Here is a 17,545-nt window from a genome sequence, read left to right on the forward strand (position 1 = left end):
AGCCACCTGGGAGACACACCAAACATGTGGAAGAAAGTGCTCTAGTCAGATGAAACCAAAATTGAACTTTTTGCCCACAATGCAAAACGATATGTTTGGCGTAAAAGCAACACAGCTCATCACCCTCAACACACCAATCCCCACTGTCAAACATGGTGGTGGCAGCATCATGGTTTGGGCCTGCTTTTCTTCAGCAGGGACAGGGAAGATGGATGCAGCCAAATACAGGACCATTCTGGATGAAAACCTGTTGGAGTCTGCAAAAGACCTGAAACTGGGACGGAGATTTATCTTCCAACAAGACAATGATCCCAAACATACAGCAAAATCTACAAAGGAATGGTTCACAAATAAACATATCCAGGTGTTAGAATGGCCAAGTCAAAGTCCAGACCTGAATCCAATCAAGAATCTGTGGAAAGAGCTGAAAACTGCTGTTCACAAACGCTCTCCATCCAACCTCACTGAGCTCGAGCTGTTTTGCAAGGAAGAATCGGCAAGAATTTCAGTCTCTCGATGTGCAAAACTGATAGAGACATACCCCAAGCGACTTGCAGCTGTAATCGCAGCAAAAGGTGGCTCTACAAAGTATTAACGCAAGGGGGCCGAATAATTTTGCACGCCCCACTTTTCATTTTTTTATTAAAAAAGTTTAAAAAAATCCAATAGATTTCGTTCCACTTCACAATTGTGTCCCACTTGTTGGTGATTCTTCACAAAAAATGGTAATTTTATATCTCTATGTTTGAAGCCTGAAATGTGGCAAAAGGTTGAAAAGTTCAAGGGGGCCGAATACTTTCGCAAGGCACTGTATATCCCCTTAGTATTCACTATACTAATTTCTTTTTATTTAGTCATATTGGCACTTTATTTGTACACATAAATTTTTTGCACATTTTCTAGCGCAACACTAATTATTTTATATTCTGATATAGCAATGGACTGTTCCCACTGTGGATCCAGCCCTTCTTGTGTTAAATATTCAATCCACCGTTTCCTCTTTCCAATCACCTATTGCCACCCTGTTGATTTCCCTAGTCCAATGTACCATGGTATGGGCAATCAATAGTGAACTTTCTCTGATTATAGAGAAACTGATGGCTGGTCAAATGCTGGTTTCCCAGAAGGAATGTTTGACAGAAACCAGTCTAACGATCGGCTTCTGTTGAACAGAGAGGACTACACACAAATTGAAATTCAGCCGGGTTCCTGCTGAACCAAATTAATTTTGATCTACGTGTACCCAGCTGAAATCTACCGCAGCAGAGTGATTTTTGACAAAGCTTCTAAAAACCTTCATATCTCCTGTATGAGAAATCCTCTAAGTGTAATAGCAACCATAATGGGATGATGTTTTACTCCCCATACTTCAGCAATGTAAAATTAAACTGAACTCACCACATCTTGTGATGCTATATCAATAGATTGTTCACTAGACCCTGAGTCTTCGTGTACTAGGGTTCCTTTGAGCCTTTTTGTAAAAAAAAAAGCTCCTAAGAAAAATTTCTCAACATATTTCCATATGCTGATGCTCTCATTTTCCCCTGCCTTTGACACCTTTGGATCTCTGAGAATTTCCCTCAGGACTGCTGGCTGACACCTATGCAAAAGCCAGTGACTGTTTTCTCAACTCCTCACTATGTGTGTATATTCGCTCCATTACATGGACAACCTTTTCTACAAAGGCCTCCCTGGTCTGCAACCCTCAGACTCTACCCGGAGTCTTGAAATGTCCTCCCTCCCTGTATTAAGGTCAGGGATCACTGGGGCTACTTCTCCTGCAAATCACAGGAGTGCAGTTTATTCTGCACGCCTGTGAACTATTTGCAGCCGACAATGGTCTAAAGTCCACTGCCAGCTGACATCACCCAGTCGGTCCAGGCTCTGGAAAAATCCTGACCATATGTTCAGGATCCAACTAGATGCCAGGGACGGTACCCGGCTCAGCCTCTTTACCACCCACTGAGAGCCTGGGCCAGCTCCTCCTGCCCCCTCCACAGCCCAGCGCTGGAGGGGAGAGCCGCTGACTGACAGTCAGAGCTCACTAAACCAAGAGATGAGCGGTGTTTGATAGCTCAGTTCTTACTGCAGAGCCAACGAGGGACAGCTGCAGCATTGGATCAATGCTACATCCACCTAGGTGAGCACGATTGTTGTTTTTTATAAAGTCCATATTTCTATTGGCCTTAACACTGGTTGACACTTCTATTCTGACCTAGTGCTAGAAAAGTATGCATTGCCCCTACCTCGGTAACAAATTTATTGTCTGCCCATTTCATCAACCACATTCAATTGTGTGAAAGCTCTTTGGACTCTTGCTTATCTCCCAGCATCTCTAAGCCGCCAATATTCATTAGTTAGGCACATTTCAACCTCTGGATTGGGTCTTCATCCTTCTCGGGGACATTCAGATTGCTTCCCCCATACTCTTTTTAATCTGTTGTGTGGGTTAGCTCTCACCTAGTACAGTAAGAGAACCCTACCCTAGAACCTCACAATTTCTTACATACTCGCAATATACCTAGCCCTTGCAATCTGGAAGGTCTTGGTTTAATAATACTTTGGTTGTGCACCCCCGTTTGCAAGAAGTTGTCCTTCTGTGTCATCACTAGGACTTTACTTTCTGTGCCTTCTTCGGGTGCTTCTGCCCACACAGTCCTCTCCCCTTGTGTAAAAGGAGCTACAGGCACTCCCTTATAAAAGGGCCTTTGTAAGAACAAAACATTCTTCTCTCTATTACCCCTAAAAGCAATAGTTCTGTTTTTGATCCCCCTGCATTCTACCTGGGTGGACACCTCTTTTTCTTACACTACATAGAAATAAAGTTTCCTGGAAGTATCCTTGATTCCCAGGGGCTTTTTTTTTTTCTAATCGCTTTCCATAGGAATGTTATCTCCACCAAACCCCCCCACCGTTGTGCCTTGAGGACACACTAACCATATGTCTTATGGATGGGGTCAGGACTGTCATCTATGGCAACCTGCCATGTATTAGCTTACTAACTGACCCATCTACTGTTTCTTAGCCCCTGTACACACGGTCGGAGATTTTGACAACCAAATCCGTCGGATTTTGCCCGTCGGCTTTTGTCCGTCGGATCTTGTCCGAAACTGTTGCATACACACGGTCAGACAAAGTTGTCGAAAAATCTGATCTTTCAGAACGTGATGACGTAATTTCGTTACGATGGGACTACATTCAGGCTAGTAGCCAATAGCTTTGATGTAGGAATTTGATCTGAGCATGCGTGGCACTTGGTCCGATCAAAATTCTCTACACATGATCGGAGTATGTCCGATCGAACCAGTTGGTCGGGAAATATTTCCAATAAGTTGGAAATTTGGGTCCGATGGAAACATTCCGATGCATACCACACACAGTCGGATTATCCGACAACACGGTCCGATAGGACACATTCCCACGGATTCTCCGATCGTGTGTACAAGGCTTTTGATCCCTCCAGTTCCCTTTCCATCTCACTGTGCCATAAATGTATTTTTCTATAGGGCTTCTGCCTTTGGGGAAGAAGAACTTTCTTCCTTATGTGCACCCATACGCCCTGGAGTTTAGGGTTCCTGGGTTCCCTACAGCATCTATCATTGGTTCTTAAGGGTCGCAGGACCACCGCCTGTTCTTAAAACCTATTCTTCACAGTTGGTTGTTTGAGCCTCTGCTAATCATGCCTGAGTTATAACGTGCTTCTGCTGTTGTCAGTCTGTTCGGGTCTTTTGACACTTCTTGTTATTTCTTTGCACCTTTTGCTACAGTTTTGTTTGTTTTGTTGCCTGCCCCTTGATTTGGGTACCTCCAGTGGCCTAAGAATCAATTCCTGTGTCCTCACCTGTAAATTCCATATCTTGGGAGTACAGTAATGTCAAAATTCCTATTTTCTTTTGAACAAAGGTGGTGTACCAGTTACCAGCATGCTATATTTTTTGTTTTCTCAGAATGTTCCAGAAGAATGAAGAAATGCATAAAATGTCAGGTGACAATCACCAAAAAGCTTAGGCAAGGTGAGTACTTATCATTGGGTCATGTTACAGTATATGTAAATGAGTTTTCTGAAAAATGGAGGTTCTTACTCATTAAACCCAAAACATGTTATATATTGCAGCTTACTTTTCCCTCTGTTTTCACCTGGTGAGCTGGCCAGTAACAACTCTTGTATTAGTGAAACACAATTCTCAATGAATGAGCACAGCAGACAGCAGCATTGTCCGTCTATGGTGAGGGGCAGTGTTGAATGTATTAGCAGATTTAGATACGCTAACAAATTGAAGCCAAACTTCAGTCAGCTCACACCAGGGGCGGATCCAGAGTCTAATCTCGGGAGGGGCACTGCTATAAAATATGTTTTTGGGGGGCAATTTATATGGGAAATGGCTGGTATTGGCGCTTCAATCATTACGGCACCATGGTTGTTATGGTGTCAGGATGATTGAAGCGCATTATTTCTATTAATACATTGTAATATAAAATTAAATGGTTCAACTCACCATATTGCAGAATCAGTGGGAGCCCTGAGGATGTCACTTGCCATGTCGCCTGCCACCAAATGTGGATTGTCACTTGTCACCAAATGCGGATTGTTACTTGCCACGTCACCTGCCACACATTGCGGATTGTCACTTGCCACGTAGCCTGCCACACATTACAGATTGCCACTTGCCACGTCACCTGCCACACATTGCGGATTGTGACTTGCCACACATTGCGGATTGTCACTTGCCACGTCGCCTGCCACCAGATGCGGATTGCCACGTAGCCTGCCACACATTGCGGATTGCCACTTGCCACGTCACCTGCCACACATTGGGGATTGTCACTTGCCACGTCACCTGCCACACATTGCGGATTGTCACTTGCCACGTTGCCTGCCACACATTGCGGATTGTCACTTGCCACGTAGCCTGCCACACATTGCGGATTGTCACTTGCCACGTCACCTGCCACACATTGCGGATTGTCACTTGCCACGTTGCCTGCCACACATTGCGGATTGCCACTTGCCACGTCACCTGCCACACATTGCGGATTGTCACTTGCCACGTAGCCTGCCACACATTGCGGATTGTCACTTGCCACGTCACCTGCCACACATTGCGGATTGTCACTTGCCACGTCACCTGCCACACATTGTGGATTGCCACTTGCCACGTAGTCTGCCACACATTGTGGATTGTCACTTGCCACGTAGCCTGCCACACATTACAGATTGCCACTTGCCACGTCACCTGCCACACATTGCGGATTGTGACTTGCCACGTCACCTGCCACACATTGCGGATTGTCACTTGCCACGTCGCCTGCCACCAGATGCGGATTGCCACGTAGCCTGCCACACATTGCGGATTGCCACTTGCCACGTCACCTGCCACACATTGGGGATTGTCACTTGCCACGTCACCTGCCACACATTGCGGATTGTCACTTGCCACGTTGCCTGCCACACATTGCGGATTGTCACTTGCCACGTAGCCTGCCACACATTGCGGATTGTCACTTGCCACGTCACCTGCTACACATTGCGGGTTGTCACTTGCCACGTTGCCTGCCACACATTGCGGATTGCCACTTGCCACGTCACCTGCCACACATTGCGGATTGTCACTTGCCACGTAGCCTGCCACACATTGCGGATTGTCACTTGCCACGTCACCTGCCACACATTGCGGATTGTCACTTGCCACGTCACCTGCCACACATTGTGGATTGCCACTTGCCACGTAGTCTGCCACACATTGTGGATTGCCACTTGCCACGTAGTCTGCCACACATTGCGGATTGTTACTTGCCACGTCACCTGCCACACATTGCGGATTGTCACTTGCCACGTCACCTACCACACATTGCGGATTGCCACTTGCCACGTAGCCTGCCACACATTGCGGATTGTCACTTGCCACGTCACCTGCCACACATTGCGGATTGTCACTTGCCACGTCACCTGCTACACATTGCGGATTGTCACTTGCCACGTCACCTGCCACACATTGTGGATTGCCACTTGCCACGTAGTCTGCCACACATTGCGGATTGCCACTTGCCACGTAGCCTGCCACACATTGCGGATTGTCACTTGCCACGTCACCTGCCACACATTGCGGATTGTCACTTGCCACGTCACCTGCTACACATTGCGGATTGTCACTTGCCACGTCACCTGCCACACATTGTGGATTGCCACTTGCCACGTAGTCTGCCACACATTGCGGATTGCCACTTGCCACGTAGCCTGCCACACATTGCGGAGTGCCACTTGCCACGTAGCCTGCCACACATTGCGGAGTGCCACTTGCCACGTAGTCTGCCACACATTGCGGATTGCCACTTGCCACGTAGCCTGCCACACATTGCGGATTGTCACCTACTGGTGGTCTTTTGTTGGGTCCCAGAGTGAAGATAGGCAGCAGAGAGATGATGCAATCTCTCTGCTGCACACAGCTTCCTACACAGTGAAGGCGGAACTGGAGGGATGCAGGGCAGTGAGAGATGATGTCATCTCCCTGCTCCCCTGCCTGCTGGCTTCCTGATTGGCCAGCAGCCCTCCTAAGCCGACCAGCTGCCCCCCCCCCCCCCACCCGTCCACTCAGCGCGGGTACCCGCGGAACCGACCGCGATTGGACCCGCGGAACCGGCCGCGATTGGACCCGCGGAACCGGCCGCGATTGGACCCGCGGAACCGGCCGCGATTGGACCCGCGGAACCGGCCGCGATTGGACCCGCGGAACCGGCCGCGGGTACCCGCGGAACCAGCCGCGATTGGACTCACGGAACCGGCCCGCGGGTACCCGCGGAACCGGCCGCGATTGGACCCGCGGAACCGGCCGTGCTGTCATCAGCTGGCGGTATTCTCGGAGGGGGCAATTGACCCGTTGCCCCCCCCCCTGGATCCGCCCCTGGCTCACACTTCAGTTACAGCAAACCATGGTTTTCTTTTTCCCTTTGGGATAAAGGTTTTGCACAAATAAATAAAAGCTGATAAATGTAATCACCCCTACCAGTGTTGAGTGGTTTGTTTCATCCATGTAAACTGATGCATTCTGCTAGAGAGCTTGTTTTTGAAAAAGAATATACTTGGGGGGGAAAAAAATCCTAAAAAGGAAACCAATACAGCCATCACATCTACGAATTGGTAAGCTGCAATATAATAAATGTTTGCTTTTGGGTTTAATGCTGCTGTAAAGTAGAAGTAAAAAATGTTTTTATATTTTGGACTGTGTGGGAAGGGTTAGAACCATAGTCAAGCTGATTTAATGTTTAGGTATCCCTGAAGATCTTCTAAAGTAATATTATATAATGACCATTGGAACATAAAATAAAGGTGGTGGTAGTTTTGGTCACAGGTCTTTGTCCTCGACAGTCAACTCCTAGTAGTTTTTGGTGCAGGGCTTGTGCTAGGATCTACCTTGTAGTGATATAAAGTGATTACACCAAAATAAGCATGCACTGTCCATCTGCAAAAGCTGAATTTTTGGTGCTTGGTAGTTCCTTTTTCAGCAAAGACGTTGAACCTTGGCCACACCCTACCACTCCTAAATAAATAAATGCCCTGAGCTTTTCTAGCCAACTGGAAGACTCGCATTGTTGGTAAGGGGGTACTAAGCAGGTACACTTTAATTCATGTGTAGATGGGTTTCCAGAATGTCACTGTAGGTGGGGAGATTGTTGGGCAGAGGTAGCAGCTCTGATTGAATGACCTCCAAACCCAAGCAGCCAAACGTTGATGCAACTCATAATGGAAAAACTGCTTTTGGATGAACTTTCCCTTTTAAATAGTGTGGCTGTCTTTCAGCAGCTTACCATGCTGTCATCTGTTTGGTAATACAGACAGGGGTTGTAGAAATGAAAGACACAAGGAAATAGCAATGTGTTTTTTCTGGGTAGACAGACATTCCAGCTTACACGAGGGAGAAAATAAACAGCATACATGTCCTTGCATACTTCATTAGCAGCATAATATGTTTATAATGTGCTCCTTCTAATCTATCACTTTAAAACTGTCTAACTCTGTTCTTAAAATCATAAAACCCAATTTCAGGAACTTTGATGTTTATACTTTTTAACCACTTGAAGACTGGCATGTTAAGTTCAGGACAGTTTTCAGCACAGTAATACTTTGACAATTACTCAGTTGTGCAAAAAATAAATTCAATGTATGGGTTTTTTTTTTTTTAAACAACAGATAGAGCATTCTTTTGGTGGTATTTAATCAGCACAGTTTTTTTTAAAAATACTGTATAATGGAAAAAAAAAAGTTGAAAATAAATAATCTCTCTATAAATTTAGACAAAAATTTATTCTGCTACATTTCTTTGTTTAAAAAAAACAACAAATAAGTTAATATATTTTAGACCATGTGAAAGTTAGTCTACAAACCATGGTGTATATATTTGAGAATTGATCTATCCTGAAGTTCTGACTGTTGTCATTTTAACACATTTCTACACACACAGCATTGGCATACTTACAATTACACCCTAAAACACATTTTCCTACTCCTCCTGATACCACATCTGTGAGACTTTTCCACCGCTCATTTTGCAAAGTAGACCCCCCCCCCCCCCCTAATTTATTTAATTAGAGGCAAGAGGAGTGTTTTGAAGATCACCTATTTTGCCACAATTTTTTGGTAAATTAACATGTATTTTTTTTTATACACAGTTGTCAATTAAGAAGATATTTGTTGCACACAACATGGGCATGCTTAGAATAACACACCACACCACTACTATTCCTACTACTACTATGTGGTAACTTTATGGGTGTTTCTACTTGCCTGGCACTCCAGGGCCTCCGAACATGATAGGTAGCAGGTGGTGGTAGAGGCAGCCATTTTAGGTCCCTATGAGGCACTACAATCTCTCATTTACAGGGGCTTCTGAGCCTCATGCACTTTCACTCGTACAAGGAGAGTGACTACTAAAGCTTAGATTTGGTGTAAGGTACTCTCCGCTGCTGATTCTAGCCGGTGGTCTCCAAATATACCCCTGTGAAACAATCTGAATCTCTCTATTTTTTCCAGTTGCTGTAATAAGCTATCTGGGCATCAAAGGGGATCAAGGTTTTAGTGGACTTGTTTGTTGATAACAAAATGCTATCATGGAGGTTGATTTAGTAAAGGCAAATATACTGTGAACTGTAAGTACAGTTGCGCTAGATCTCAGGGGAAGCCCTGCTGGTTGCTATCATCCAATCATGTGCAACCAAAAATTTTGTTTCTTTATCCTACATCTAGGACACAGAGTCTCAAGTAATTACTTGGTGGGTTATAGGCCTACCTTCAGGTGTTGACACTGGTATAACCAATACAGGAAGTTGACTCCCCTATATAACCCCTCCTCCTTCCAGGAGCACTCAGTTTTTTCGCCAGTGTCTAAGGTGTTGGTCACGAGTGAAGATGTGCTCTGCGGAGCTCCAGGAGGGATCCATGCTGGATTTAAAGAAACCTCCACAATCAGATCCATCCTCGCCACTGAGGCCATAGGATGGTACCTGGACCTCGATGCAAGAACGAGGTTTTGCCTGTAATGTTTCACTTTGAGAGCTGGACCCTAGGAACCAGGACTCTTTTTGGTCTTGCTACATTTCCTAAAGTTGTCCTGAGGGGTGCTATACAAGGCCCAAAGGAGCGGAACCCCTTTTAAAAGGGCCCCAGTCTTTGAGCATGTTTAAACGCAGCACGCCGTGATGGGTGAAAGTTGGATCTGTCTGTTAAATCAGCAGTATCCTGCAGTGAGGACAAGGTAAGGGAAGAAACTTTTGCTTTTTCCTTCAATATAGTTTATATGCCTTATAAATGTCTCCTCTATAAGGAGTAACTTACACTACCTATGATGTGTCTTAGGTGTCCTTTTATGAAGCAGTGAAATCTATTCACTGCTTCATTCTCCGGCATTCACAGAGGAGATCTTTTTCCTCTGTATACCAGTTTATAAAGTGGAGTAGATTGCTTCACCCTTGGAGAAGTGATGCGATCTACAAACGCTTTTAACACTGGAGAACGGCCCCTAATACTGGAATCTCGTGAGACTTTACGAGATTACAGTACTAGAAATTCACCGATACACAGAGATGTCAATTTATTAAGCAGTGATAAATTATCACAGCTCAATACACTGACACACGGTGTGATTAATGTTAGTAAAATAAAGCGTCCCCCTACATAATATATACATGTATACACACACAGACATTATATATACATGTATATACACACACATTATATATATATATATATATATATATATATATATATATATATATATATAATGTATACACATAAATATGACAGGGGGACATGGTTACAGTGTTGAGGGTCTGAATGAGGCATAAGGCAGTTAATTATCTTCCTCTTTCCTCCTCAGATCCCCCCACATTCTCTCTTCACTCCCCGATTCTCTACCTCTGAGCTGGTGAATTGGGGAGTGTGAATTCTGACACAGATCACCAGTGAAGCGCTGAGATCCCAGCTTCATAAACTGGCCGTTGCTGTGTCATTCTATGAGGATTCTCAGTGTGTGGAGATAATCGGCGGGAGAACAAGTTCAAACACTTCTCCCCCGATTATCTCTGGTTTATAAACTGTTTATGGGCTGTGATCAGTGGCGATCCTCTGGATCTCCACTGATCACTGCTTCATAAACTGACACATTACTGCAGCTCTGTCTCAGAACATGTGTGGTCCCAGCGGCAGAGAGGGTTCTTACTTAAATAGATCTTGTGGGATTTGGTAAAAAGTACAGCCGTTGCTAATACAGAGATGTGAATAAACTTCTATATGGGCGGTGGCTGATTGGTTGACGCAGCTGCTTTAGCTGCATGGTTTAATTACAACCCAGCACATCTACCTAGTAACATTGGGAAATGCCCTATGCTTCTGTGGTTTTAAAAAAACTATAAATCTGCTGACAGAACCCAACCCCCCCCCCCCTCCCCTTCCACTCTTCCCCTCCCCTTCCCCCCTTGTAGAGGTGTATAGTACATTCACCTTACTTTGTGTTGGCCATTCGGGTCCCTAGCAGGGCCTGAGAATGCAGAGGGGCGTGTCCGCAAGGTCACGTGGTGCTGTGTATGGATTTAACGTCCACACACACAGCACTCGACGCATAGCTGAGGGGAAGCGCTGAGGATGCCAATCAGGTTCCACCTGAGGCTTTATATCACAGACACTCTCATTTCAGAAAGACTTTTAACTGAAGAGTGGCAGTCTGTCACACTAAGACACCAGAGAGCTGGGCACGTAAGGGTGTAAACAGGCATTTCCAGACAGGAAAAACTATTGTTACTTAGTAGCAAAAGAACTGTTATTTTGTGTGTACCTCTGCTTGTGCTTTGCACTATGTCTTCCAGACCTACCGTAAAGGTACCTAAGGTGTCATGCCCCAGGCGCTGGGAATCCCAGTTATGCCCCCATACTGTCTTCCTCTTCGCAGAGATCAGACATGGCAAGCCAGGGTGAGTCATTGGAAGCTAGCGGTGGTACAACTGCTTCACACACTTCAGCCCCTGTAGAGGTGACTGAAGATGCATTTTCCTCTGCCTTGCAAGGCTTAGAAGGAAGATTAGCAGCTTTAATCGCATCCTCCATCCAGTGTATAGGAAGCGCCCTAGATCCCCCTTCCCCACCTTAGACTCTTTACAGTCAGTGGAGGGTCCAAGAGAATTATGGGGAAAGGATGGGGTATTGCCCTCAGATGATCGGGAGGAAAAGACATGCGATTATTTCTCTGCGGAGGAAACAATACTTGAAGTTCCCAAGGATCCCTACTTCACAATCTGAAGTACAGAGGCTTGCAAAGATGGTTCGCTCTACTTGCATGCTACCCCTAAGAGAGTTAGCTGAAGGGCCGGTCTCTTCCTTGGGTTCTTTGAAGCCTTTGCAGCCTTTGCATGCGTTTCCCATCCACGCATTACTAGAAAAAGCTTATTTATACCGAATGGGATCATCCGGGTAAGCATTTTTTCCCCTTCCAAAGAGACTCGCATCCTATGCAAGAAAGATTCACTAAAAGATGGAAAGTTCCAGCAGTTGACGCTGCGATTTCCAATGTGAAGAGAAAAAAATATATATTTTTTTACCCAGTGGACAATGCGCTTATGCTTAACCACTTGCTTACTGGGCACTTAAACCCCCCTCAGTCCCAGACCAATTTTCAGCTTTCAGCGCTGATGCACTTTGAGTGACAATTGCGCGGCCATACAACACTGTACCCAAATGAAATTTTTATCATTTTTTTCCCACAAATAGAGCTTTCTTTTGGTGGTATTTAGTTACAGCTCGGAGTTTTATTTTTTGCTAAACAAACAAAAAAAGATGCAAAAAAAAAAAAAAATCATGTTTTAATAGTTTGTTATAAAATTTTGCAAACGGGTCATTTTTCTCCTTCATTGAAGTGCGCTGATTAGGCGGCACTGATAGGCTGCATTGGTGGGCACTGATGGGCTGCATTGGTGGGCACTGGTGGGCTGCATTGGTGGGCACTGATAGGCTGCACTGGTGGGCACTGATAGGCATAGTTAAGGCGGCACTAATAGGCACAGATAAGGCGGCACCGATGGGCACAGATAAGGCGGCACTGATGGGCAAAGATGGGCACAGATAAGATGGCACGGATAAGTGGCACGGATGGGTGGCACGGATGGGCACTGATAGGTACCACAGATAGATGGGACTGATGGGCACTGATAGGTGGCACTGATAGGTGGCTCTGATGGGCGGCACTGCTGGGCACTGATGGGCGGCACTGCTGGGCACTGATGGGCGGCACTGCTGGGCACTGATGGGCGGCACTGGGGTGCAGCACCTGAGGCAGATTTTGGGTGGCACTGTGGGTGGCACTGCTGGGTGGCACTGTGGGTGGCACTGTGGGTGGCACTGTGGGCACTATGGGCACTGCTGGGTGGCACTGACAGGGGGGCACTTACTTTATTTCAGGATGGCACTGCGGGTGGCAGGTGGGCACTGGCAGGGGGCAGGTGTCCTTTTAAATTGCTGGCCGTGATCGGGACTGATGTCCCGAACACGGCCGCCGGCGATCGGCTTTTTTTTTTTCTCCTCGCGCTGTCAGCGCGAGGAGGAATACTAGCCGATTACCGGCTCCGTTTTATCACATGATCAGCTGTCATTGGCTGACAGCTGATCACGTGATAAGGGGTCGGGATCGACCCCTTACACGGATCGGTGATCAGGCGAGTCTCACGGACTCGCCGATCACAGAGCGCGCCGCGCGCGCCCCTCAGGGGGCGCGCAGGCCGCTCGTAACCGGGACTACGTCAATAGACGTAGTCCCGAAAATGTGGGTCCGCGCTATTGCCGTCATTTTGCAATAGCGCGGATCCCAAGTGGTTAAAGATCCAACAGATAAGAAGTTGGAAGGTCTGTTAAAATCCTTTTTTTCTTAGCAGGTACTGTTGCAATTGCAGCTATAGGCACCTGTCAGTCCTTAAAGGACCAGTTCACAGATGCTCTCAGATGAGCTCCCTGCACAACAAGCACAGGAACTGGCCGAGCTACCTAAAGCATTATGCTTTGCTATAGACGCTATGAAGGATTCTATTCATCAGGCATCACGCCTTGCGTTTGTACTTGTACATATGCGACGGACCCTTTGGTTAAAGGGTTGGTCAGCTGAGACGCCTTGTAAGAACCTTCTAACTAGTTTCCCCTTTAAGGGAGAACGATTATTTGACGATAGTTTGGATAAATACATTCAAACAATTTCCAGCGGAAATAGTACTCTTTTGTCAGTCAAAAGAAAATATAAGCGTCTTTCATTTAAACTGTTCGGCATCTGCCATCAGACCAGGCATAAAGGAAGACCTGGGGCTACAAGTCAGAATACAAGACCTCCTTATGAAGAGGCATCTCCCCTCACCAAGGTGGGGGTAGGGGGGGGGGGGGGGAGACTTCTGATGTACTCAGAAGTCTGGCAAAGGGAGATTCGGGACAAATGGACTTTCTCCACAGTGTCTCTAGGATACAAGCTAGAGCTTTGAGAGTTTCCACCATCTCGTTTTCTGAGCTCAAACGTTCCCAAGGATCCAGGGAAAAGGCAATCCCTGATTAGACCGATTATTGGCTCAAGGGGTGTTCAGACAGATTCCCAAACAAGAGCAAGGTTTGAGGTTTTACTCAAACCTAATTACGGTGCCAAAGCCAAATGGGGATATCAGACCAAGTCTAGATCTACGTAATCTAAATCGGTTCCTGAAAATCTGCTCCATTTGCATGGAGTCAATCAAGTCAGTCGTTTTCATCCTGCAAGGAGAAAAACTTCTGGCATCCATCGACATCAGAGATGCATAGCTGCTTGTCCATATATTTCCTCCTCACCAGAGGTTTCTGTGGTTCAAAGTAGAACAGAAGTATTTTCAGTTAATAGCCTTGCCCTTCAGGCTTGCTACAGCACCTCGGGTATTCACTAAGGTATTAGCCCCACCTCTAGTCAGGTTAAGGGCACAGGGCATAACTGTCTTGCTTACTTAGATGATCTATTGTTAATAGACCAGTCGGTGGCTTGCTTAAAGCAAGGTGTAGCCATCACAAGCAGTTACATGGAAGGTATGGTTTGGATTCTCAACCTAAAGAAATCCTCCTTAAAGCCACTAAGAAGGCTGGAGTATCTGGGCCTGATCATAGACACAGCCCAGAAAAGGGGGGGGGGGGGGGGGGGTTCTTGCCTCCCGCAAGGATCAGCTCCATACAGGAGCTGGTGAGGATGATCAGGTCGAAGTGAAATCCTTCAATTTGCCTTTGCATGAGGTTGTTAGGGAAGATGGTAGCTTAATTCGAAGCAGTTCCATATGCTCAATTCCATTTGAAACTGAAAGCAGTATTCTGTCTGCTTGGAACAAAACGATTCAAGCTTTGGACTTGCCAATGTGGCTGTCCCCATGAGTGTCCCAAAGCCTCAGTTGGTGGTTACTATCTTGGAACCTGCTGGAAGGTAGTAACGACAGATGCCAGCCTTTCAGGCTGGGGACTAGGAGCCTTGCCCATCGACATCCTAGAGATTCTGGCAGTATATCTGGCTCTAGAAACCTGGACCTGCAGGTTAAAGAATTGTCCTGCCATGATCCAGTCCGATGATGCCACGGCTGTGGCATATATCAATCACAAGGGGTCACCAAGAGTCTCTCAGCTCAGAGAGAGGTGAACCAGATTCTAACTTGGACAGAAGAGAATGTCCCATGCCTATCGGCAGTTTTCATTTCCGGGAGTAGAGAATTGGCAGGTGGACGATCTAAGTCACCGGCAGTTAATTCCCAGGAGAATGGTCTCTTCACCCCAAGGTGTTTCAGGCTGTTTGCCAAAGATGGGGGACTCCGGGACGTAGACCCTCTAGCATCCAGATTCAACACTAAGCCAGTCAAGTTTTGCCAGTGTTACAAAAACAGCCATTCGAACCGTTGCAGCATGTTCCCTTAGTCCTTCTGACTAGAAAGCTGATATTTCGTTTGTTATATCCTCAGCAAGGAGGATTTCAGAATTGGCTGCTCTCTTTCTTGTAAGGAGTCATATTTGATTATTCATGAGGACAGAGTGGTGTTACGCCTTCGTCCTGGTTTTTGCCAAAAGTGGTTTCAGGCTTTCATCTGAATGAAGATATTGTCCTGCCAGGGTTTTTCCCAAGATCTTGTTCCAGGGAAGAAAGGACACTACATTGTCTTAATGTAGTGAGAGCAGTGAAAATGTATTTAAGAAAACTGCTCCGATTCGTAAGACCGATGTCTTATTTCTTCTGCCAGAGGGTCCTAAGAAGGGACAGGCAGCGTCAAAATCCACTTATGATTTAAAGGGAAAGATTCCCCCTTTTCAAGTTAAGGTGCACTCTACCAGAGCGGTTGGTGCTTCTTGGACAGTGCGTCACCAGGCCTCCAGGTCTCAAATCTGCAAGGCCGCGACTTGGCCTTCAGTACATACATTTGCAAAATGTTATCAAGTGCATGTAAGATGGAATGAGGATATCGCCTTCGGGCGCAGTGTGCTGCAGGCAGCAGTATAAGTCCTCAGGTCCGGGGGTTACCCTACGGGTTGTGTCTCCCTCCCCTCAAGTAGCAATGCTATGGGACATCCCACCAAGTAATTACTTGAGACTCTGTGTCCTATGATGTACTCCAAGAAAAGGATTTTACAGGTAAGCTGTTTTAAAAATCCTATTTTTTTTCCTTGCATGTACCCCTCAGATTGGTCTTGTAAACGTTGGGATCTTGGGCTATAGTTGAAACGGGCCCCTTTCTGGCATGATACACTATATTACCAAAAGTATTGGGACACCTGCATTTACACGCACATGAACTTCAATAGCATTCCAGTCTTAGCCCTTGTACACACGGCTGGACATTCCAACAGAAAATGTCCGATCGGACCGTGTTGTCAGATAATCTGACCGTGTGTGGGCTCCATCAGTCTGTTTCCATCGGAATATCCGACCGACAAAGTTTTAAAGCTGGGCTATAAAATTTTCCGACAACATGGTCCGATGGGACTTTGTTCTATTGCTTGTAGAGAATTCCAATTGGACAAAGTGCCACGCATGCTCAGATTAAATTCCTAGACCAAAGCTATTGGCTACTAGCCTGAACGTAGTCCCGTTGTAACGAAAGAATGTCACCACGTTCTGAACGATCGGATTTTCCGACAACTTTGTCCGACTGTGTGTATGCAACACAAGTTTCAGACCAAATCCGACGGATTTTGTTGTCAGAATGTCCGACTGTGTGTACAAGGGCTTAGTCCGTAGGGCTCATTATTGAGTTGGCCCACCCTTTGCATCTATAACAGCTTCAACTCTTCTGGGAAGGCTGTCCACAGGATTTAGGAGTGTGTCTATGGGAATGTTTGATCATTCTTCCAGAAGTGCATTTGTGAGGTCAGGCACTGATGTTGGACGAGAAGGCCTGGCTCACAGTCCATAAAGACATGGATGAGCTCGTTTGGAGTAGAGAAACTTGACTGGCCTCCACAGAGCCCTGACCTCAACCCGATATAAAACCTTTGGGATTAATTAGAGTGGAGAGTGTGAGACAGTCATTATTGTCCACATCAGTGCCTCGCCTCACAAATGTGCTTCTGGAATATTCTCATAGATACACTCCTAAACCTTGTGGACAGCCTTCCCAGAAGAGTTAAAGATGTTATAGCTGCAAAGGGTGGGCCAACTTAATATTGAACCTTACAGACTATCCCCAACTTGTCTACCACCAGTTCCCTGATTGAACTGTGAATAGTTTTTTGTGTTTTACTATACTATATTTTGTACATTTATTTTAGCGCCAATATGCCCTAAAATCCATAAACCAATTTTTTTTTTTAAATAAACATGATAGGTAGTCAGAAAATTACCCCTTGAAAGCCTGAAGGTGCCTAAGCTGCATATAAGTCTCACATATATGTGGTTTTTGGAAAGCAGACACCCTAAGGCCTCTTTCACACTGATGTCCCGTTCAGGCCCGCCTGTCAGTTTTTCAGGCGGACCTGAACGGGTGCTCCATAGAGGTCTATGGAGCGTCGGATGTCAGCGGTGACATGTCCGCTGACATC

At 46.1% G+C, this 17,545-nt stretch overlaps 1 protein-coding gene across 6 annotated transcripts in view; it reads left to right on the top strand.

Annotated features, from left to right (window-relative positions):
* Positions 1 to 17,545, top strand: part of MIB2 (MIB E3 ubiquitin protein ligase 2) — a 278,178-nt gene that overhangs the window by 250,424 nt on the left and 10,209 nt on the right. For all 6 annotated transcript variants that reach the window (XM_077457589.1, XM_077457592.1, XM_077457591.1 and 3 more), the window contains one exon: positions 3,948 to 4,013. In XM_077457589.1, coding sequence (XP_077313715.1) covers positions 3,948 to 4,013 — 66 coding nt within the window. The remainder of the gene's footprint in view (positions 1 to 3,947; positions 4,014 to 17,545) is intronic.

The sequence above is a fragment of the Lithobates pipiens genome, unplaced genomic scaffold (assembly GCF_037356315.1).
Source record: "Lithobates pipiens isolate NorthernLeopardFrog02 unplaced genomic scaffold, aLitPip1_a1.2 Scaffold_27, whole genome shotgun sequence".
Taxonomy (NCBI): domain Eukaryota; kingdom Metazoa; phylum Chordata; class Amphibia; order Anura; family Ranidae; genus Lithobates; species Lithobates pipiens.